Here is a 20,034-nt window from a genome sequence, read left to right as displayed (position 1 = left end):
TGTACAAGGGAATAATTATACCTGACTTCCAATCCTCCAGAACTCTACCTTCCTCCCAGGCCAATCTGCACACCTTCCGCATCCATTCTACTACTATCTCTTCCCCATGCTTCAACATTACACCACACACTCCATCAATTTCTGGGGCTTTCCCCAATTTAACTTTCTTCATTGCTTCCACAACTTCTATCCTACTGATTTCTTCCTGTCTTCTCACCTCCCTCCTTCTCCCAGCCATTCCCCAGCCACTTATACTCGCATTACTTCCATCCTCTATGTTCAACAATTCCTTGAAGTGTTCTCTCCATCTGCTCACTTTTTCTCCCTTCTCCACTAGTAATCTACCATTTTTATCTTTCACTTCCCTGCTAACTTCACTTCCTCCCTGTCTTACTCTTTTCACTTCTTTCCAGAACATTTTCTTACAGTCCCTCTACTTTACACTCAAGTTCCTTCCAAATTCCTCATCCACTCGCTTCTTACTCTCTCTTACTAATCTTTTCACCTCTCTCTTTCTTTCTACATGTAACTCTCACTTCTGCCTCTCAACTTCATCCATGCCCCTGTTTCTCATCCATTCATTGTATGCTTTCTTCTTTTGTGCCACAGCCTGTCTCACCTCTTCATTCCACCACACTGTTCCTTGCACACCCCTCCATCTTCTCTTCCTCCCACACACCACATCACGTACTGCACATATTTCTTCTGTAAATATCCTGCACACACCTTCCACGTCCCCCATCTGCTCCAGTTCATATTTGCCCAATCATTCCTCTGCTTCTCTCTTATATTCTGCATTTTTCTCATCCACTTGTACAAATACTTCTTCCTGTCCTTCCCTTCTTCTATTTCTCCATCCAAATTAGACCTTGATTCTGGCAACCACCAAATAGTGGTCAGAAAGTCCATCCCCCCAACCTGTATAATCTCTTGCATCCATTACACATTTTCGCATCCTTTCATCCACACACACATAATCAGTCATTGCCTTCCTTTCATTCAGTTCACCACCCACCCTTCTCATCACTTGTCATGTATACCTTTTTGTTTTTAATGCATCAAAAACTCAGTTTTTACACCTATCAACGTGACAAAATCTTCCACAGGAATACCCACTAATGTTTAATAATATCCAGCTCAATCCTGCATCATCTTTGAACATGTTTTGGTTTCATTCACTCAGGACTTATCTTGGAAAGATCATATTGCATCACTTGTAAATCTGCTTCCAAGTGATTAGGTGTGCTAAGCCGACTCCGTACCTTCTTTACCCCTGCCCAGCTGTTGACTTTATACACGGGTTTTATTCGCCTCTGTATAGAGTGCAACTCTCATGTGTGGGGAGGCTTCCCATATACAGTTCTTCTCAGTACGGTGGAGTCAAAGGCTCTTCGTTTCATTAACTCTCCTCCTCTTACTGGCTCCCTTCAACTTTTTGCCCTTCACCGCACTGTTGCCTCTTTATCTGTTTTCTGTTACCATTTCAGTGGTCACTGCTCCTCTGAACTGTCTGCTTGCGTCCCTCCACCTCTACGATGAGTGCGTAGCACCCGTCCGGCAACAAACTCTCATTCCTTCTCTGTTCAACTCTCTAATGCAAGAGTTAACCATTACTCCCAGTCCTTCATTTATGCAACTCTGGAGCAGTCTTTCTCTGTCTGTATTTCCTACTGCCTGTGATATCCAGTCTTTCAAACGCAGTGTGTCCAGGCATCTCGAAATGAACAGATCTTGAATTTGGCTCACTTTTGTTTTTTGTTTTTCCTCTTGGAAGGAACAGTTTGCGGGCTCCTAGCCTTTGGTTCCTTCTTCCTCACATTAAAAAAAAACTCAGACGTACAGACATGACAATGATTAGGTGGATGTGCAGTGCATCCCTGAGTTTGAGGCCTGGTGGTCTTGGTTTACAATGGAAGAGTTGAGAGGTAAGATGGGACTGGAGTGCATTGGTGTTTGGTGGTTTGGGCATATGGAGAGGATGGGGGATGATAATTGGGTGCAGATGATGAGAAGTGATAATGTTAGAGGTAGGGCTGTGAGAGGTAAACTGAAAAAGACCTGGGACAAGATGATTGAGTGTGACCTCAAAGATAAGGGACTGAATAGGGAAGCTGCCTGAGATCAATCAGCATGGAGAGCCACCATTAGGTGATCAAGGCCAATGCATGCAAGCATGTTGGAGCCTTTAAATGAACGATCAAACAATTATCCTTTCACTTATTCTCATAACATTCATGACATATTCCACCCATTTCTCCCCAACCAACACACCCAGATCACCATATCCAGCTGACCTACCCTGCCAAAGCAACTTATAAAAACAATCCCTCTCAGCAGTCATTGTAGCTGATCCTCCCCTATACTGGACTTCCTGCACACATCGCACATCCACCCACCTTCTAATGAATGGCTCAACCATTTCCCCCACTCTACCCCTCAAACTTCCTATATTCTACATTGCCACTTTTATCCCCCAGCATGACTTAGTGTCCTCAGGCTTGCTTTGAATTTCATTTTTTAATTTAGTCATAATCAGTAAAATAATAAAGGGGAGAGACATGCCACAGGCCCCATCCACTGCACAATCCCAGGTCCAGGCAACAAATCTGGGACCCCTTGCCCACCAGCCATGACCAGTGGCTGTGGTGGTGGCCTCAGGGCACCCTGCCAGGACAGCTACAGGAACACTCTCCAAATGCTCCTTGGTACTGTAACTGCCCCACCATTATACACCCATTGATAGGGCAGCCTCCTGGGGCATTACTCCCAGGTTTGGGCCCCTCTCTATTTGGCAGAAGCAGCAACATGGGAATCGTAACTCCCTGTGCCCTCTAGCATAGGTACGAGCCCCATCTCACCCTAACCCCATGATCTGTGCTGGCGATCCTCATCACGCCTCACCTCAGAAGGTCTGCCTCCAGGTAGCAGGGGCAAAGTTTTCTGACCTCATGCCCTTGCTGACATCAACCCCTGTGATGTAGTGGGGTACATTGTATGATTTGTTAAGTGCATGTGGTGTAGTGTATGAGATAGTTAGAGGCAGTGTTTGGGAGAGTATGCTGGTCTGCTCTTCATGTTAGTGTCACAGTGAAAAGATCAGCAAAGGAGGATGGTGAGGTAGCTAGTGAAAGAGGATCTCCAGCTCTCCCTATCACCGCATTCCCATTCCCCATGGGAGTACCACCCTGATGAGCCGGTGCTACAGCCTTGGTAGGAATATTTCTACAGTAGAAGTAGTTTCATAAGTTTCATGTTTTTCTTTAACCTTTAATAACCTCATCAAATGTAAACTGTCCAAATTTAAACCTAGCTTGTTATGGAGAAAAATCATTTGTGTCCTGTGAACTTCCACGTCTATCTGATTTTGCTTATTTCCCCCATTTTCGGACATTTGTCCCCCTGTTAACCCCTAAGTGCTGGGTGACGGTTATATCCAACGGGAAATTGGTGGATTGGGGTTGCCTGGTGACGGCTATAACTGGAAGTGTTTTCACGCCACAGTTTGAAGTGGCTGCCACTTGATCTCGTCACCAAAGGGTGGGGATAGCCTCCCAGCACCCGAGGCAAGCATACCTTAGTTGTCCCTGTGACTCTGCCAAGTGTAGGACAATGTTTTTGATTCTGTTCCTGCCGTACGTGGACCCTTGCATCACCCCCCCCCCCTGCCAATCTTCTTTCCAAGAATACTAGAATAGCGCTCTAGTGATAGTGCCATAAGGCATGCCTTCGATGCAACAGTGTCTGGTTTATCAAGTAGTGGAGTAAGTTATCACATTGAGAGCAAAGCCATAATCAGTGCCACAGGCAAACTCATGAACACGTACTGCTCACGCAACAAAAATGAGTTCTCTTCCTCACGTAATTACTCCTCAGTGCATTATCTTACAGACCTGGGGATACTTTCATTCACAAGAGGAAGAGTTGGTGTGTAAAAATGGTCATTAATTTGTTTCCCTAAATACCATACTTTTCATGATATTAAGGTTTGAAAACAAGCAGTTTTCAGCGGTTTGGGAAAATTGCCTGTAGTGAGGTGACGACTTTGGTAAATATTGCCTGGCATGTGAGGGTTAAGGAAGTCAGTCAGCTAACAAAAAACAGGTAAAGTGAGATAACATTAAGCTAAAATACTGCAAGATAAACAAGACAGCACTTACATGAGACAGAAATGATGCACATGGGAGAATGGTGGGTTGACACCCATCGTCACTTGCCTTGACCTTGAAATATTGTAAGAGAGCACTTACATGAGACACAGAAATAATGCACATGGGAGAATGGTGGGTTGACCCCTATCATCACTTGCCTTGACCTTGAAATATTTTAAGATCTGTTTAGGTGGTAGGTGGTGGCAACCTTCATCCACTCACTTGATGTAGTGCTGTCTGCATCTTCCTACACCATCATTCATTTTCTGTGTCTGCCCTTCTCTCTTCCTATTTCTCCCATCTTTCCTGTCACTTTTTATTACTCTTCTTTCCCTTTCAGTTGGCTTTACATTGAGTGACAAGCCTAATGGTTTTCCGTTAGCCAGGAAACCATTTACAACGCTGGATGGTAGCCATATACCCAATCCATACGTTTTTCCTACATGTCAACAAGTGGGTTGGTAGAGAGTTAGTTCCCCTCTCTATGAAGCAACTAACTCAGAGACAAACGGCCAACTCTTACAGGATTATGCCACCTGGCTATAGATAGATAGATTGATAAATAGGTGTCCAAGCTTGTTTGAGTGTCTGAACATTTCTTCCTTTGTCTTAGTGTTCTTATTGTACTCTCAGGAGCTCCAGTTACTATTTTATTTTCAGAAGTTTTGATTCTTTGGTTGGTGTAAGTCGAGATTAAAAACTGAAGCTCATGAGAGTACAAGAAGAACAATAAAACAAGAATAAATGTTCAGACAGAAATACCTGTTTGGAAACCATGCTTGCTGCATCACAAGGTCATGGCAATTGATGTGTCAGGAGACTATTCAGTCAAGTGCATCATTTCTGTGTCTCATGTAAGTGATATCATATTTATCTTGCGGTATTTAAGTTTGCTGTTAACTGTTCTCTCACTTTAATTTAAAGTTTCTCTGCCTAACTATATTTCTTGTGTTTCTTCCGAATTCTGTGCTCCCAGTTTGTTTTCTCCTCATTGTTAATGGTTTGGTCACTCAGGTGGGTCGCCTCCAACCCCTGCCACTCAGCCTACCACCTATTCTGCCCATGTTATGATTGCAAAAAGTCCATCCAAATATCCAACTACCCCACAAAACACACTATCTGCTGAACCATGTTCTCCCATTGTGTAGCTCAGTAACAGTAAGACTAGACATCTCTGTGAACATCTCACAATGATGGCCCACAAGTTAATATAACCTGGCATGGTGAACATTCACCACTTGAACCTACATAGTTTAAACTAAAATGCTCTAGCAGATAAGAACCTACTGTAACTGGTTTGCTTCTGTGTAGAAAAATAGTGAAACAAATCTGCCCAGTAATCATGAAACACAAATTGTTATAAGGTATCATGGTCACAAGAAATAATGTACGGTTTAGTACTTATGCAAATTAAGTAACTGGTAACAGATTTTCATGTTTCTTTAATAGGTATGTTAAGGTGCTAGAATATTTATCGTAATTCCTTGAAACTCTTGATATATTTTTTCAGCATAGTTTGTTATCTCCAGACAATTTTGTTAACCTTGGAGGACCCATTAGTATTGTTAGGGTTAGAAACGGTTTCCATTAACCCCTTCCCAACCAAATTTCCCTCCTTAAGCAGAATAAAATTGTCAGAAGGTGGCAAGAAAGGAATTAATAACACATCATTGGACTGAAGGGTTTAAACACCATGTATATTAACTGTCATATCTCAGAATATCTAGTGATGTATTGAAGAAAAATAATGATTTGGTGCTAGTATGATGTTTTGCATATTGTAGAGGTAATATGTTTCATATCTGTGTGATATGATCATGGCCTGTAATGATGATAATCATCATATCATTCATAAAGGCTCCAACATGCTTACATACATTGACCATGGTCACTTGATGGTAGCTCTCCATGCTGCTCAGTGTCTGGCAGCCTCCCTGTTCAGTCCCTTATTATTATTATTATTATTATTATTACCATCATTATTATCATTATTATTATCATTATTATTATTATTATTATTATTGTTGTTTTAGACCTTACAAAACATTAAGTTTACAGTTCATCAAGCTGTATTTAGTCATGTACAGCAGTTTTCATGCACCTCTCCAGTGCTTCATAGTAACTGTGACAATCAGTATACTACTGTACTAAACAAGGAAATTTCTAATAAAAAATGTAACAGACATACATGAGATCAGTATAATGTTAAGCAACTTGTTCATATATCACTGAATCATAGTAAAAACACCAGCATTATGACTCAAGACACAACAGTACAATACATTCAGTAGCCAGTGTGGTAATAAAGAGGATAATAAAATTTTTGTGGCTATAACTCCTCTAACCCAGTCAGGCCTTTGAGAAGCAGCTGCGTGATGAGAAAGACACCTATGAACGGCGCATCCGTGAACTGCAAGCTCGTCTGGATGAAGCGCGGCGGGAGAGTGACGGAGAACTCACCGCTCTCAAAACGGACCTCAGACTCGCTCGAGAAGATGCATGTAGGCTGCAGCAAGACCTTGACGATGCAGAGGACAAACTGAGAGACGGTGAGTGCCATTGTACATTGTATATCTGAAAAGGAACATGATTACTTTTATAATGTGATAAAGTCTTTTCATTATCAATATTAATATTAAAAGTATGTGATTCTTTAGGGTTGTTTTGAGTCTGAATACATCAGTACATAATGCATTTGTGGACAAGCTCATCGTATTTATGAAGACAAGCTCATCGACTTTATTGTGGAATTAATTTGAGTTACTGTTTCCAGCACTCTTCACCACACTGCAGAAGAATATAGAGGTATATTAACCCTTTAACCGTGGGCATTGTTTTGACCCGACTGCTCTGCAGGGTTCCAGCCAAAATGTGAACAAACCTTTAAACCTTTATAACTCTGCACAGATTAAAGCTAGAGCAAAAAATAAGGTACCATTAGAAAGTACTAACCTTCAGCTTTGCAGTGACCTAGGTTTCATGACTTCGTGGACTTTCACTGGACGGGCGGTGCCATTAGAATTGAGCGATCTAAAATCATTATTTTTCGCCCCACACACCAGTACCAAATGCCAGCCACACACTAATAATAATACTATAAATGTGTATGAACACTGCGCATATGATTAACACTCATCTTGTGTTCACTGAGGTAGGTAAAAGGCACTGGAATTGCCCGCACTTCACTGTCACGTCAGTGCCATTGTCATGCACAAAGCTGGATAGGGACTGATGCGTGTTTAGGCAGGTGTGGGGGGGCCCCCAGGGGGGTAGGAGGAGGGAGGTGGGGGTCGGCTGGAGTGAAAGAACTTAATAGCTACTCTCCCTTGAAACAATTGGTGCGCAGAAAAAATATGCGGTGTTCAAAATATTTACGAACATTCCAGAATGACACCCGCAGTTTGGTCCAGTTTTTTCAATGTCATTCTGGAATGACACCCGTGGTTAAGGGGTTAATGCAATTGAAGAATTTTGCTGTGAATATTTAAGCCTGTCTGACATGTAATACAAAGTACTGCTGCAGTATAAAACATAGATGTGCAAATGGTTAAGCCTAAGAGATGAAGCTAGGATTCTGAGGACTTGAATGGTCATAATAATAATAATAATAATCTATTGTATCTATCTATTGCCATACGCCTCAATCCTGTTCGGGGTGGCCACAAACAAATTGCCTCCACATCGCACTGTCCCCTGCCATTTCACTGTCCCGCTTCCAACTCACACCCCCCTCTCTCATATACCTCTCCACCCCATCGCTCCATCTCATCCTCGGCCTCCCCCTCCCTCTTCCCCCCTCCACCTCACTCACATACACTCTCTGTCTTTCACCCTCCATCCTCTCCACATGACCAAACCACCTCAGTGTATTCCTCCTAACGCTTCCTATCACATCCACATCCACACCACAACGCTCCTTTATATCCTCATTTGTCAGCCTGTCTCTCCATCTGACTCCACAGGCTCCTCTTAATTAACTCATTTCCACTGCTGTCACTCTTAACTTGTGTCCTTTTAGCAACGTCCAAGCTTCACGTCCATACGTTAGAGTTGGTATCACAATACTGTCATGTAGTAACTTTTTCACTTCCATACTCACTTCCTTGCTTCTTATCACTGCTTTCAAAGAACCAGCAACCTTTCTTCCCTGCTGTACCCTTTCAAGCACTTCACCCTCCAAACCTCCATCCCTACTTATCACACTACCCAAGTACTTAAACATACTCACATTTTTCAATTCCTCACCATCCAACCTCGCTGTACATTCACTGACTTCACCTCTCTCATAGACCATCACTTTACTCTTCCCTACATTCACCTTTAGATTCCATTTGTTACACACTCTCCCAAACTCATCCACCAAGCCTTTCATCTCTCCTTCGTCTTCACTCAACAACACAGTATCATCTGCAAACAACAGTACAGGGAGTTTCCAAACACTATCCTCTCTCACCAGGGCCAATCCAACATCCACTACCCTACCTTGTACCTGTTTTATTACCCCATCCATGCACAGATTGAACAACCATGGAGACATGACACATCCCTGTTTCAACCCAACCATCAAAGAGAAAAATTCACTCAGTTCACCATCCACACGCACTGCAGCCTTAGCACCATCATACATACTCTTCTCAGCATTCAACAACTTCCCATATACTCCATATATTCTTAATACTTTCCACAATCCTTGTCTATCCACCCTGTCATATGCTTTCTTCAAATCCATGAAGCCCGCATACAACTTCTTTCCCTTCTCTAGAAACTTTTCCACTAAAGATCTAAGAATGATTATCTGATCTACACAACCTTTTCCCTTCCTGAAGCCTCCCTGTTCTTCTCCAACTAATTCCTGTGTTCTTTCTCTAACTCTGTCAATAAGTATCCTACCATACACTTTTCCTATTATACTAAGAAGACAAATGCCCCTATGATTACCACACACTTCTTTTTCCCTTTTTCCTTTGTACAAGGAAATAATTATACCTGACTTCCAATCCTCCGGGACTTTACCTTCCTCCCAGGCCAATCTGCACATTTTCCACATCCATTCCACTACTATCTCTCCCCCATGCTTCAGCATTTCACCACACACTCATAAATTCCAGGGGCTTTCCACAAAACAACTTTCTTCATTGCTTCCACAACTTCTATCCTACTGATTCCTTCCTGTCTTCTCACCTCCCTTCTTCTCCCAGCCATTCCCCAGCCACTTATACTCGCATTACTTCCATCCTCTATGTTCAGCAATTCCTTAAAGTGTTCTGTCCATCTGCTCACTTTTTCTCCCTTCTCCACTAGTAATCTACCATTTTTATCTTTCACTCCCCTGCTAACTTCACTTCCACCCTGTCTTACTCTTTTCACCTCTTTCCAGAACATTTTCTTACACTTTACACTCAAGTTCCTTCCAATTTCCTCATCCGCTCTCTTTTTACTCTCTCTTACTAATCTTTTCACCTCTCTCTTTCTTTCTACATATAACTCTCTTTTCTGCCTCGCAACTTCTTCCACGCCCCTATTTCTCATCCATTCATTGTATGCTTTCTTCTTTTGTGCCACAGCCTGTCTCATCTCTTCATTCCACCACACTGTTCCTTGCACAGCCCTCTGTCTTCTCTTCATCCCACACACCACATGCTGCACATATTTCTTCTGTGAATATCCTGCACACACCTTCCACGTCCCCCATCTGCTCCAATTCATATTTGCCCAATCGTTCCTCCATTTCTCTCTTATACTCTGCTTTTTTCTCATCCCCTTGTAACCTTTCCACTCTCCTTACAAATACTCGTTCTTCCTATCCTTCCCTTCTTCTATTTCTCCATCTTAATTGGATCTTGATTCTGGCCACCACCAAGTAGTGGTCAGAAAGTCCTCTCCCCCAGCCTCAATAAGCTCTTGCATCCATTACACATTTAATAATAATAATAATAATAATAATCTGGTCTTTTGTTTCTCAAAAGCGCCAGTTCTTCCGTTTGGGAATTCACTAGCACTCGACACATGTACATTATTTTTACAATTACACGAATTGTGACATCTCTCATATATAATACAAGCTACCATTTTCGTTTTCGTTTTCGTTTTTAAAGGCTCCAACATGCTTGCATGTGTCGGCCTTGGTCACCTAATGGCGGCTCTCCACGCTGCACGATCCATTGCAGCCTCCCAGTTGAGTCCCTTAATCCTAAGGTCACACTTAATGACCTCATCCTATGTCTTTCTCGGTCTACCCCTCATAACCCCACCCCCAATATTAACACTTCTCACCTTCCTCACTCAATTATCATCCCCCATCCTCTCCACATGTCCAAACCACCTCAATCTACCTCTCCTCATCACAACACCAATACACTCCAGTCCCATCCTACTTCTCAACTCTTCCATTGTAAACCCAGCCCCTCCAGGCCTTGGACGCAGGGACGCACTGCACATCCACCTAATCATTGTCATTTCTGTACGTCTGAGCTGACGAATGTCTTCCTCCTTCACTGCCCAGGTCTCACTGCCATACAGCATTACACTCCTAACATGCTGCATACAATGACCCCTTAGCACGTAGGGAGAGCCCTCTCAATGTCAGGAGAGGCAAGAGCTCCCTGAGCTTCTTCCAACCACTTCTCACCCTAGCCGCAGAGCTAGCTCCAACCCCACCTCCAGCACACAACATGTCTCCCAAATAACAAAACTCTTCCACACACTCAAGAGATTCACCAGCAAGTTCAATCCTTTCACGTCTGACAATCTCCACCTGCTAACCCCGGCACGCCGTACACATAAAATCAGCATTATCTCGCAGTTTACCTCTGATACCACTACATCTCTTATGCACCCATTTATCACACACACCGCATAAGATGGAATTACTTTCCACGCCCTTGTGGCAAACTGCACGTGGCCACTCTTCCTCGTCTTTGACAGTACCGCCACCAACCCTAGATATCATCACTTTTGTTTTATCTGCAATTACCCTTAAACCCTTTTGCCCCATACCATCTCTCCACTTCCTAAACCTTTCCTCCGCCTCCCTTTCATTCTCTGCAATCAACACCAAATCATCAGCATACAACAACTCCCACTGCAGTCCTTTTCTAAAGTCACGTGAAAGGGCTTCAAGTACCATGATAAACAACATGGGACTCAAGACTGACCCCTGATGCACACCAACATTCACGGAAAACTCATCACTCAAATCTCCATTCACTCTCACCTGGGTGTGAGCACCCACATACATGGCCATAACCACCCTAACCAGCCACTTCTCCAAGCCAAGCTTTCTCATTGCCCACTTCACCACCTCTCTAGGGACTCTGTCAAAGACCTTTTCCAAATCAACAAAAACAAAATAAAGATCCCTTCTCCTACCAATATATTTTTCCTGAAGCTGTGGAACAATGAATATGGCATCAGTGGTCCCCCTACCTGGCATAAACCCAAACTGCATCTCATCAATATTCACTTTTTCTTTAATCATACCTTCTAAAACTCTCTCCATTACCTTCATTATCTGATCTAAAAGCTTTATACCTCTATAATTTCCTCTTTCCAGAGCATCACCCTTCCCTTTATACACTACAATTACACTCTTCAGCCAATCATCTGGGACAACACACTAATAAATAATCCTATTTATCAGGTCAGTGACTAAACTCACTCCTATATCGCCTGAGGCCTTCAACATTTCGGCAGTCAACCCAGACACACCTGCTGCCTTCCCCACCCTCATCCTGCCTATTGCCTCACTCACAGTAGCAGTATCAATCAAAGGCCAAGGGCCAGACACTGGATCTGCTGGCTCCAAACCTTCCCTGTCGCAGTCAAATTCCTCATTCAACAACCGGTTATAATGCTTTCTCCATGCATCTTTAATATCCTCATTGTTCACCACTACCCTTCTTTCATCATTCTTCACACACTGCTCACCTATGATATCCCGATTATCCCTCTTCACCTGACCTGCCACCCTAAATATATTTTTCCTTTCCCCATGATTTAGGTTATCAAGTAAGAGTCTCTGTGACTCAGACTTTGCCCTGTATACCTCTCTCCTAGCCCTATGCTTGGCAGCCAAATATTCCTCTTTGCTACCATCCTTCTTCCATTCCCGGAAAAGCCTTCTTTTCTCCTTAATTGCAGCTTCTACACCCTCATCCCACCACCAAGTTACTTTATGTCTTGGTGGTCCTCTTGTCCAGCCGCATGTTATATCAGTAACTTTCAAGAAATTGTTCTTGAGGGCTCTGTACTGTTCATTAACGCCTCTGTCTACAGCTCCCTGTTCAGCCACCACTCTCCTCAACTCACTATAGAAGGCATCCCTTACTACTTGGTTTTTCAGCTTCCATATTTTCCTCCTAGGTACATAAGTCCTCTATTTCATCACTGTTCTTTAAGCACCATATCACAAATCAATAGTTTGTGCTGCTGCACACACTCCTCACTTCCTATAACTTTAACATCCCTCACTAACCTCCTATCGGTCCTCCCAACCAGAAAATAATCTATCTGACTGCTATTTCCCCCAGACTCATACGTAAGTAACCTACTGTCTCTTTTCCTAAAATATGTGTTGCACACAATCATGTCCGTTGCCTCCCCAAACTCGAGTATCCTTTCCCCTTCTGCATTCCTTAGACCATATGCACATCCCCCATGCACTCCTTCATAACCTTGTGCTGCTTCACCTACATGACCATTTAAGTCCCCTTCCAATATCACTATCTCATCATCCCGTGTACCACCCACTACACGTATTAAATCATCCCAAAATCTATCTTTCTCTGATTCATCCAATCCTGCCTGTGGAGCATATGCTGATATAATCACAGCTATCTTTCTTCCCAACAGAATTTTCACTACCAATATCCTATCGCTTACTCTCAAAACATTCATAACATATTCCACCCATTTCTCCGCAACCATCACACCAACACCTCCATATCCGTCTGTCCCCCCCTTGCCAAAACAACTTATAGCAACAGTCCTTCCCAACAATCTTTCTGGCTGATCCACCCCTGTACCGGACTTCCTGCAAACACGCCACATCCACCCACCTCCTACTGAATGCCTCAACGACTTCCCCTGCTCTTCCTCTCAAACTTCCCACATTCCATGAATCCACCCTCATCCCCATGGTTGATTTACTGTCCTCAGGCTTGCTTTGAAACTTATTTTGTTTTGTCATCTTCAGTATTAATAAAGGGGGACAGACACAGCACAGATCCCACTCACTGCACAGTCCCAGGTCCAGGCAATGGATCTGGGACCCCTAGCCCACCAGCTTACCAGTGGCTGTGGTAGTGGCCTCGGGGCACCCTGCCAGGACAGCTGCAGGGACACCCTCCAAGCGTGTCTTGGCACTCCAACTATCCCGTCATTATACACCCACTGATAGGGCAGCCTCCTGGGGCGCTACTCCCAGGTTCGGGCCCCTCTCTGTTGGGTGGAAGCGGCAGCCTGGGAACCGCAATGCCCTGTACCCTCTAGCACAGGCCTGAGCATCATCTCGCCCTGGACCCATGATCTATGCCGGTGGAACCCCCGCCACGCCTCCCCCCAGAAGTCCGCCACTAGGTAGCGGGGGCAAAGTTTTCTGGCCGCATGCCCTTGCTGGCGCCAACCCCTGTAACGTAGTGGGATACGTTGTGTGAAATGTAAAGTACATGTGGTGTAGTGCATAGATATTTAGAGGAAATGTTTGGAAGAGTATGCTGGTCTACTCTCCATGTTACTGTCACACTGAAAAGGTCAGCAAAGGGGGATGGTTAGATAGCTAGTGAGACGAGCTCCAGTGCTCCCTATCACCAGCATTCCCATTCCCCTCGGGAGTACTACCCTGTTCGGCCCGTGCTACGGCCTCCTCCTACATATATATATGAAAGTGGTGATAATTAAACCCTATAATCATCTGTCATAGTACCTGTCTCCAGGTCATATCATTTTGAAAAAAGAAAGGCTTTCAGCTGTCTCTTAACCCGCCCCATCCCGACGTTTTTGGACCTTTTTTTTTTTTTGCTCAAACATCTGCTTTTGGTGAGAAACATCGAAAATTCATAGAGAAATCGCTCACCTGAGGTTTAAAATACCGGATTTAGGTGCGAGTACTTCCTTACCTGACTGGGTTTTCTAACAGGCTGGCACCAAAGAAAACGAGTTCTATGGGAGGGTAACTATTTTATCCACTCATAAACAGTATTTATTTATTTACTTGGTACGAATTTATATGTAGTACAAGAGTATATTGGTTTTCAAACAGTAATATAGGCATTATAAGCATTGTTTCACTCACTAACTCATCACCATTCATGACCTTTTTTTTCCCACATTACCTGATCATCATTTCTGACTGTTTCTTCCTCTAAACTTTGTCCTCCACATTGTCATCGATTGGGGAATCACTCTGGCCCTGAATGTCTTTATTGGCCAGGTCACTGGTAACAGGTGAATTGTCGAGACAATGGCGTGCAGGGGGGGGGGGAGAGGTTATGCTGTGTAAGGCATTGTTCCTGCTTGGCATCTTGTAGGGGAATAGAGGAAGGTGTCCCGTGTATACGTGCCAAAAATCACTCACGAAATCACTCGCGAAAATTGAAAATTGTGCAAATTAGGGACCTTGCAATGTTGCCGCGTTAATTCACGTCGCCGGGACGGCGCGGGTTAAAGGATTCAGCAGAAGAGAGTTGTCTTATGGACAGCGGCAGTCTGTTATATAATCTAGGGGCTCTACACACAAAAGAACAATCAGAGAAAGATGACTGGTGAATGGCTCCAGGCTCATTAAGACGCAAGGAGTCATCTTCACTGCATAACATCACACCTGGGCGTGCCGATGGGAGTTGTAACAACTCAGCAAGATACTTCAGTTCACCAAACTTAAGAATGTTGAATGTAATAAGACACAGTTTAAATTCAGTTCTAGTCTTTACTGGTAACCAGGGCAACTCAATCAGGAACAGGGTAGTCGAGGTTCTCCGGGGGAGACCAAAGATAAGCCGTGCTGCCCTGTTCAACACAGACTGAACTTTTGTTAGTATATTATTTGGAAGACCAACCCACAGTGAATTACAATAATCAACACGAGACAAGACCACTGCATGGACCAATGTTAAGAGGCACCATCTATTCGGGAATTTTCTCACAGAGTACAAATTTCTGATATGCAAGTTACACCCTCTTACAGTGTGATTAATATATTCTTTGCAGTTAAACTTCGAATTAAAATAAACACCCAGATTTTGAACAGAACTGACTGGATGAAGCTGTGACACGCTAATGTTCAAAGCCAGGGCATTATCAGTGTCATCACCCCTTCTATTTCCTCTGATGATGATGATCTCAGTTTTACCATCATTCAGCCTAAGTTTCCTCGTAGCCATCCAAATCTTAATATCAGACTTTAGAGATTCAAGCTTTGTCTTAGTATCGTTGATATCTGACATCTTAACATAGAGCTGGGTGTTGTCAGCATAAAAATGATAGGACACATTGTGAGCATCAAGTAAAGACGATAAACTGCTTGTGTAGATGGTAAATAGAATTGGACCCAAAAATGATCCTTGAGGGACTCCGAATGGAAGGGGAGCAGAATCAGAACTAGTGTAATCAGCAGCCACTCTCTGCTATCTGTCTGACAGATATGGCTTAAGAAACAAAAGAGCAGTATCACGAACGCCATAAAAATACAGATCACCCTACAATAGTTAATGATCTGATGTATCAATAGCTGCAGACACATCCAACAGAACTAGGAGAGAGGACATCCCACTACAAGTGTTTGCCACCAAGTCACTATGCATCCATGTTAGTGTAGTTTCAGTTGGATGGTATTTTCTGTATGCAGATTGAACAACAGGAACAACTCTGTTGTGTTCCAGTAGTGGTAAGAGTTGCTTGAGTATGGCCTGCTCAGTAATCTTGGATAAGAAAGACAGGTTAGAGATGAGACGATAATATATCATGCTTTCGACATCAAGGCCAGGTTTCTTAATTAGGGTCCTAAGCAAAGCAGGTTTCTCAGACTGCACAAAATTACTTTCTGAGAAGCATCTCTTTATTATGTTGCAGATAAATTCTGCAGATTGCTCATACACATCAGGCAGTTGTGACATGTTACACGGATCGAGTGGGCAAAATGTTTTGTTAAGTTCTTTGATGTAACGTTTGACTTTGTTTACATCCAGCAAATGAAATGTTGAAAGCAAATGATCCAGAGTGCACCGTGGTTGGAAGTCAACTGAGTATGCTTCACTAGAAGAACTGTTGTCTAAATTACTTCTTATGCGAGATATCTTAGTTGTAAAAAATGAAGCAAAATCAGAAGCCAATTGGGCATCAGATACAGAAGCTGGTTTAACAGTTACATTCCTCTGACCAACCAAATTGTTCACAATTGCTTTTTTTTTTTTTTTTTTTTTTTTTTTTTTTTTTCCCACATGAATCAACTTTACTTTGATAATACCTAGCCTTTTGGGCTTTTACAGTGTGAATGACTGTTCTTCTCGTGAAAACATAACGCAAATGAGTTACTTCGGTCTGCTGCAAGTGCCACTCACATTTTGCCTTTCTACGTTGTTAGTGCAAAGAATTAATGGATGGACCATACCATGGAGAATTATCACGTAGTGATTGTTTTTACTACTTTCGGGAATTAATGGTCAAAAATTGACCCAAGCTCATTGTTATAAATATCAGCCAGTTCATGTGAAGAAAGATTTGAGGAATCTATGTACAGTACAGTACAGTAAACCCTCATTATACGATGCCTCTTTGTATGATATTTCGCTTATATAATGTCAAAATTTTAGTACCGTATGCCCACTATACAATGGGAACGATTTGCAACAACGATGGATCATCCGTATCAGTTTATTTAGCAAATACACTAGTTTTTTAATTATGTAAGTTATAAAAGTGATGGTGGTTTATTGTTTATATGGTAAATGTAAAATATGGCATCAAATCATGGGCATTAAATGAAAAATAATAATATATTGAAATGTGAATCAGCTGATTTATGATCGATCCTTCATCTTAGCATAAGGCTACATAACGAGACATTGGCATTTATATAAATGCCTAATTACCTTAAGTGAACGATCGACATACTTTGGAATTATACAAATAATCTTCATGTTACATCTATATAAATGTTTCGGGATATTTCGCCATCAAGTCAATTTGCCATCACAACAATAACAAGCCAATTCGCCATCGGGACTTTTCGTTGTCAGGATGATTCCCCGTCGTTTATTTTCATATCAGTTTATTTAGGAAGTACACTAGTTTTTTAGTACTGTACTTGTACGTCTTCAAAGTCGTTTTAAAATATACCCAGGATGTTTTAGTACCAATGGAAATTAATGAAAACAGCTGTGGGTTATGCTAGAACATAATCCATAGTCAACTACAGCAAGGTAGAAACAAGTTAAATATTGTCTAAAAGTGCAACTTACAAATGATATCCAAAGCCAATGCTACTGAATGTAAATAGACTTTGATAGATCCCTCTGAGAATTAGTTATTAAAGTATCAGTTAATCAGTAATAAGTATATTCATAGAATGACGGGGAATTGTCCTGACGGGGAACGTCCATATTATGACGTCGAATTGTCGACTTCATGGCGAATTGTCTAGGAACCACATAAACAACCGTTGCTTGCTTCAGTAAAGGTAAGATCTACTGTATACTGTAGTTTCCATGCTTTTTTCTCTTTATTCACTATTAATGTGTTACTTTTAATGTTTAAACATAAGGATATTTCGTGTATGTGAGTGCTAAGGTGTGTGTATGTGAGAGTTTAGGCACGTCTGGGAACGTATCCCCATTGACTCCATGTTATAATGGGATTGCTATACGATGGATTGCTTCACGATGGGGTTTTCAGTAACGGAACCCCATCGTATAATGAGGGTTTACTGTATTTTAAACGCTGATCAATTTCAAGACACATCAGCTGGCGGTCAACATTCCTGTAATTTCTGAACCTGATAACCTTTTTATATGAAGGGGATTTCAGGACATCAAATCTAAGAGTGATCAGAGCGTGATCAGAGATGAGGGGGTCAACTGAGTCAACCTGCACATCTGATAAGTACCTGCAACCAACAGGGGACAAGGTCAAGTCAAGGACATGTCCTGAGACATGAATTGGATTATTCGCATGATTGAAAAAATTGTTCTGGGTGATCAACTCCAGGTATTCTGAAGAAAATGGTTTTGACTCTGGACTGTCAGCCTAATAATTGAAATCACCACAAACAAGAAGTCCTCCAGATTTAAGAGAAAACTCTTCAAGAAACTGCCCAAACTCCTCCATAAAACCTCGATCTGTGCCTGAATGACCTGGTCGATAGACAATTGCAATTCTGATTGTGTATTGTTGGAAATTTATTAATCTATCTATAGCCCGACACCCTAATCCCTCAAAGAGTGGCCACAGACAAAACTCCTCCAAGTCGCTCTGTCACCCACCATTTGACTACCCTCCCCCCAACTCACACCCCCCTCCCTCATATACCTCTCAACTCCATCCCTCCACCTCATCCTCGGTCTACCTCTCCCTCTCCCTCCCTCCTCCTCACCTACATACACCCTCTTAGTCAGTCTTTCATTCTCTATTCTCTTCACATGTCCAAACCACCTCAGTGTATTTCTCCTAATCTTCTCAACCACATCCACATCCACCCCACAGCGTTCCTTCACTTCTTCATTCGTCAACCTGCCCCTCCATGTCACTCCACATGCCCCTCTCAGGTAACTCATTTCCACTGCTCTCACTCTTGGCTTGTTCCCCTCTTGCAAGGTCCATGCCTCGCTTCCATACGTCAGGGTAGGGATCACAATACTATCATGCAGTGACTTCTTAACTTCCATACTCACCTCCCTATTTCTCATCACTGCTTTCAGTGTACCAACAACCTTCCTTCCCTGCTGTACCCTTTCACGCACTTCATCCCCCAAAGTTCCATCCCTACTCATCACACTACCCAGGTACTTGAATGCACTCACATTCTCCATATCCTCACCATCCAACCTCACGTGGAGGGACAGGTTGACGAATGAAGAAGTGAAGGAACGTTGTGGGGTAGATGTGGATGTGGTTGAAAAGATTAGGAGAAATACACTGAGGTGGTTTGGACATGTGGAGAGGATGGAGAATGAAAGACTGACTAAGAGGGTGTATGTAGGTGAGGTGGAGGGAGGGAGAGGGAGGGGTAGACCGAGGATGAGTTGGAGGGATGGAGTTCAGAGGTATATGAGGGAGGGGGGTGAGTTGGGGGGAGGGAGTCAAATGGTGGGTGACAGAGTGACTTCATTCCTCTCAAACACCCTTGCGGGATTACTATAGATAGATAGATAGATAGATAGAACTTTCAGATTCCTCCTCCTACACACTGTCCCAAATTCATTCACCAAACCTTGCAACTCCCATTCATCTTCACTCAACAGTACTGTATCATCAGCAAACAGCAACACCGGAAGCTTGCAAATCTCACCCTCATTCATTAGAGACACCCTCACATCCACTGCCCTACTCTGCACCTCCTTTACAACCCCATCCATGTATATATTAAACAGCCATGGAGACATCACACAACCCTGTTTCAGTCCCACATTGAGATCAAAGAACTCACTCAGCTCACCATCCACTCACACCGCAGCCCTAGCTCCCTCGTACATACTCTTCACAGCACTCAGCAATTTCCCCTCCACTCCATATATTCTTAATACCTTCCACATACCTTGCCTATCTATTCTGTCATAAGCTTTCTCCAAGTCCATGAAGGCAGCATACACTTTCCTTCCCTTCTCTAGATACTTCTCCATTAAACATCTTAGAACAAATATCTGATCTACACACCCTGTTCCCTTCCTATATCCCC

The 20,034-nt window shown here is 42.9% G+C and overlaps 1 protein-coding gene across 4 annotated transcripts in view; it reads left to right on the top strand.

Moving 5' to 3' along the window:
- Positions 1-20,034, top strand: part of LOC145395050 (uncharacterized) — a 1,083,039-nt gene that overhangs the window by 668,317 nt on the left and 394,688 nt on the right. For all 4 annotated transcript variants that reach the window (XM_080268801.1, XM_080268802.1, XM_080268803.1 and 1 more), the window contains exon 22: positions 6,498-6,697. In XM_080268801.1, coding sequence (XP_080124927.1) covers positions 6,498-6,697 — 200 coding nt within the window. The remainder of the gene's footprint in view (positions 1-6,497; positions 6,698-20,034) is intronic.

Source organism: Coenobita brevimanus, chromosome 29, assembly GCF_032717465.1.
Source record: "Coenobita brevimanus isolate Jiangsu-jjx chromosome 29, ASM3271746v2, whole genome shotgun sequence".
NCBI lineage: Eukaryota > Metazoa > Arthropoda > Malacostraca > Decapoda > Coenobitidae > Coenobita > Coenobita brevimanus.
The sequence above is the reverse complement of the archived record's forward strand: the minus strand, read 5'-3'. Positions and strand labels throughout refer to the sequence as shown.